This window comes from Austrofundulus limnaeus, unplaced genomic scaffold, assembly GCF_001266775.1.
Source record: "Austrofundulus limnaeus strain Quisiro unplaced genomic scaffold, Austrofundulus_limnaeus-1.0 Scaffold182, whole genome shotgun sequence".
Lineage (NCBI taxonomy): Eukaryota > Metazoa > Chordata > Actinopteri > Cyprinodontiformes > Rivulidae > Austrofundulus > Austrofundulus limnaeus.
In genome coordinates, this window is record NW_013952584.1 from 158713 (window position 1) to 163489 (window position 4777).

General features: G+C 41.7%; 1 protein-coding gene across 1 annotated transcript in view; it reads left to right on the plus strand.

The window, feature by feature from the left end:
• tmtc1 (transmembrane O-mannosyltransferase targeting cadherins 1) overlaps positions 1-4777 on the plus strand; it is a gene marked incomplete in the record, with an annotated part of 71980 nt that overhangs the window by 51390 nt on the left and 15813 nt on the right. The window contains 4 exon segments of the mRNA XM_014018069.1: positions 818-926; positions 1351-1453; positions 2377-2512; positions 3882-4026. Coding sequence (XP_013873523.1) covers positions 818-926; positions 1351-1453; positions 2377-2512; positions 3882-4026 — 493 coding nt within the window.

Below are 4777 nucleotides of genomic sequence, written 5' to 3' on the forward strand. Positions count from 1 at the left end.
CACACACACACACACACACACACACAATAACTTTTATGTAATAGATATCTGCATCCTTTGGGTGTTGTTTGAAATCACCAGCTTTGTTTTAAGGTGGTAAAACAAATTGCTTGTATTTATTCCTTTCTACATACTTTGCAGATAATTTTTTCTGCACTCCACCTGTTTAATCTGTGCGCGCTCCGGCGGGGTGACAATCATTATAGTCGTGCTTTGGAGTGCGCGCTGAGTGCACGCGTATTAGGCCGTGCGTCGTCGCGCTATGACCGCAGGAGAAACGAGGTCCAGACTGATTTTTATGTGTCCCACCTGAGCACTGACAGTCGCCTCGCTGCGTGGAAATGAATGGAGAGCGAGCGACGTCGCCTCCCGTGTGTCGAGCCCTTCACACATGCCGTGGCGTGCGCTCCTCCCGCAGCAGGCAGTGTGGTCGTTCGGCGTCCGACCAGAGGACGCGCCGTCACGTAAATATGTAAACAGTTTAGCMTTCATTTTCACACACCTGAACCAGGTCCGGATAAGTTTTTCCCCCTCTTCATTTGCGCTCTCAGCCACGCTGCTTCCCGCTTGCTCTGTTTTGACTCCAGCCAGTTAAGTCATCAAATAGAATTGTGCGGTTGGCCGGTAGACTACAGATCTCTATCATAGGACAAATTTATGTAGTTTCTACCGTATATCGTTTATATCGCGCATTCCTAATCACCAGCACAGTGAGTACAACATTGTTTTAGTTTAATCAAGGCATCAGAGTATTACCAGTGACATTAGTAGTGATGGTACTCATGATGAAAATAATGTTCATTGTTCTGTACTCCAGGTCTCAGGGAAAGGAGAAWGAGGCTGAGGCTCTACTGAAGGACTCCATTCGCTATGGTCCTCATTTTGCTGATGCTTACTCCAGTTTGGCATCACTTTACGCTGAGCAGGTAAAACATCCAGAAACCAGCTTGGAAAATGGCAGTCARTCACTTGAGAAAACTGAAAACTGCTTGAGCAACAGACTAAATAATTTGTGTTCAGGTTTTGGTTTGAATTGTACTTTTGTACTTTTTTTTCTACAATTTTTTTACAAGTCAAAACTTTTAAAATGGAACGTTAAATGGAACAAAAAACTAAAATAATGTAGAAAATATAGTTCTTAAAAAAACTACTGCTGACAGACTCCCYTTATCCAAAGCTTTTTGAAACAAAGCCAATTTGTTTTCACTTAACGCTCTTTATATTTAATATAAATGCATCATGTGTCTGTTAGGCAGAAATATAACACTGTTGAATAAGCTAGCAGTGGGTGTTTGATGATGTTCATCCTTGTTATAACACTGCACTTATGTCATTTGTGTTTGGACACAGAAACACTTTGCTAAGGCAAAGGAAGTGTATTTAAATGGTATAGAAAACTGTCCTGACAGCCCCGACCTTCATAACAACTATGGAGTATTTCTGGTGGATACAGGTGAGTTATGTCTTTGGTCTATGTGGCTCTAGGTACAAGGACTAATTAAACACCTGTAAACCATAGCGTTTTGAATTTATCTCTCATGTTGTTTACTTATTGAAGACAAGTATCCCTGACCCTCTGGGGCACTGGAACCCCACCTAGACATGGTATCAAGCTGTCAGTAGCAGTTCTGTTAAGACCCAAAAGATGCTAAGTGGAGTTTTCATTATTCTTCAAGTGATACACACTTGATTGGCCAAGACAGCTAATCATATCACAGTGTTTTCTCACTTAGCCGGTATTTCGTAGGGCAACTGTGGCAGAGTGGTTAGGGGAGTCGTTCCTCTAATGTGGGAGTTGGCGGTTCTCTTCCCCGCTAGTTCGTCACATCTTGAAGTGTCTCTGGGCAAGACACTGAACCCCCACTTCCTCTGATGTGTGTCCCATCAGTGCATGAGTGTAATTTAAAGCACTGATTAGTCTCCTTAGATGATTTGTAGATGTTAGCTTTGTAGTGAGATGTAAATGAGTGCTGTGTGAATGGGTAAATGAGGACACAGATTGTAGTGTAAAGTGCTCTGAGTATCCTGGTTGCATAGAAAGTTGCTATATAAGTACAGACCATTTACCGTTCTATGGCCAGTGTGGATGTAAAACCAGGAACAAAGTCGAAACATGGGCATAGTCTGCTTTTTGTCTTTGGAATCAGTGATGTACTCTATTAAGTCTTGTAATGCAGATGATGATAATGATGATTTGATCAGAGGGAGTGGAGCAGGAATAGCCGCAGATGCAGGCTGCATGCAGGGAAGGAGGAAACGGGGGCCAGGGGCTCCCACACTTCTGGCAAGGCATCATGGTGGATAAGCTTTTATGAGGACAACTAAGTCTGATTTAGATCATTTTATTTTTTCTCTCTGTTTTCTTCTCTTCTTCAGGAGAAGACCACCTCGCTGCTGCACACTACCGTGAAGCAATACAACTCAAACCAGAACATTATGTTGCTATGGTGAACCTGGGCCGTCTTCTACGATCGTTCAATGAAAACAAAGAAGCTGAGTCTTGGTACAAAAGGTATGACTTTTATAAGCTCAAGAAAAATAAAACAGAAAAATCTTAGTAAAATAAACAATTTTTTATAATATCGCAGTTATTTCCTGACACTGATTTAATTAACTGACACAAGAACACTACTGTAGAAATAAAACAAATAATAAAACTGTGAAGCAGTTATGACTGGGGTCCAAGCCCGTTTATGCATGTCAACTTTGGCTCATGTCATTTTCAGCATCCTGTCAATCTTGTGTACCACAGAATTGGGATTATTTGTGAGGTCTGTTTGAGGGCCTTGTGCCACAGCATCTTTTGAGCTCCATCTCCATAGGTGTGCCTATACATCAACAACATGGTTCTCATCAATTCAGGGTCAGCCAAATGTGTCTCAGTGGTCCGGTACTTTTAGATCTACCTTAGTGGTGGTTCCAGGGAGTAAAAAGAAAAAGAAAAAATATAGAGTGTAGTTTGAAGAGGAAAGTATGGTGGATAAGCTTACAAGAAACCCTTCTGCAAATAATTTCACCGTTCATCAACTTTTCTCAGCAGTGGGAAAATAGTTGTAAGTAGAAGAAGGGCGCATGTGGAGTTTTCTTCCAACTTTGGGGAGCGCTGCATGGAGCAGAGTTGCTAGAGTTGTTAGCTCTCAATGCTGTTGAGTTTGGGATTCTTGCTGTATTGTGGCAAATAATTAAAAGGGCCTTATCTGTCCCACAGGCAACTGTTTGAAGAGACCTTATCTGAACTGTTGTATTATAGCTGTAGCTGTATGTGAAGTGTGGCTGAAGTTGATCCAGCCCTAATAGGGGTAATAGTTAGCCACATGGATTTGCCCTCATTTTTTAGGTGTATGGATGTATACGACAATCTCACAGATTTTTTCAAAAACGTAGTTTCAAATTCATTTTACTTCTCATAGCCTGTAGGACATTAAAAAAAACAAACAATAAATAAAATTAAATAACCATCTCCCAACACGCTTTGCGACCAGAAGTAAGTTCCCCATCCTCTTTTCTCTGCTCCTCGGCGCTGCAGACGCCTCACATTCTGCTTCCCTGCGGCTGACAGTCCACTTTGAAAATTTGTTAGTTACAACCCTTGCTTGGCCAAGGGTCTCATGCTCCCCTGGAACTCTTCACATCCTTTAAGGCAGGGGTCCCCAAACTTTTTCCTGTAAGGTCCACATAACCTTTCCCTTCTCTGGTGGGGGGCCGGAGTCAGTTTGTAACAGAAAAAGTGTGACTATTGCAGGAGTGCCTAAATGTAAAAATGTATTTTATTTATTTAAGGAATCTGATTAAAATGTTTTTGTTGTTTAGTTAATGTCTGGATGCAGACAGATATGTTTACTATGGACATACATTCTTAAACCTCTGACTTCTGTCTGCAGGGCCCTGCAAGTGACCAGGAAAGTGGACATCCTGACTCCTCTTGGAGTGCTGTACTACAACACAGGCCGCTTTGAGGAAGCTTTGCAGGTGTATAGAGAAGCTTCAGTTCTGCAGCCAGACAGCACTGAAATCTGGTTAGCTTTGGTGAGCTTGCATAGACAAACACCCTCTCTCACTGCATGCATCACCGAGGATGATTGGTGGAAGTATAAATGTGTGAAGTTTGTTTTACAAGTTTTAGATTGCTTTCACTCTTTTGACTTGCTTCATCTGTCAAAGGTAAGATAAGTTAAATAAAGATAAAATCCTTCCCTGCTGAGGGTTCACCTGGTATACCAATCCATCATAGCATTTATGGCTGATCCAAACTACACAGTGGAACAAGTTCTGGCTGCAGGAGAACAGATGGGCCATGATAATATCATAGTAACAGTCTGTGTGTTGTGCTTCCTTGTGATTCAGTAAGTAACCCATCCGGAGTCATGTTTCGTTCACGACGTGAACCGTAATTGTACTGGACCTGTGGTAGCGCTGAGTTACACTCACAGAGAATTGCTGTGGATTTCAACTACCTGTAAACAAGAACGAGTACCGTATTTTTCGGACTATAAGCCGCACCCGACATTTAAAAAAAAAATCTGCGAACATTAACATATAAGCCGCACCGGACTATAAGCCGCACCCCCAACATAAAAAAAAACAGTACACCCAAATTTGCCATCAAAAAAGTGAATTCAACATCAAAACATAAAAAGCAAACCTTTAGGAATTAAAGTTCGGATGAATATGGTTCATTTAACTGACCTTATTTTGGTAGTTTTCTTTAACAGTTTCTGATCCAACAAAACGTCTCATTCATCTTCCTTCGGCGCACTGAAACCATCGAAGTCCTCCT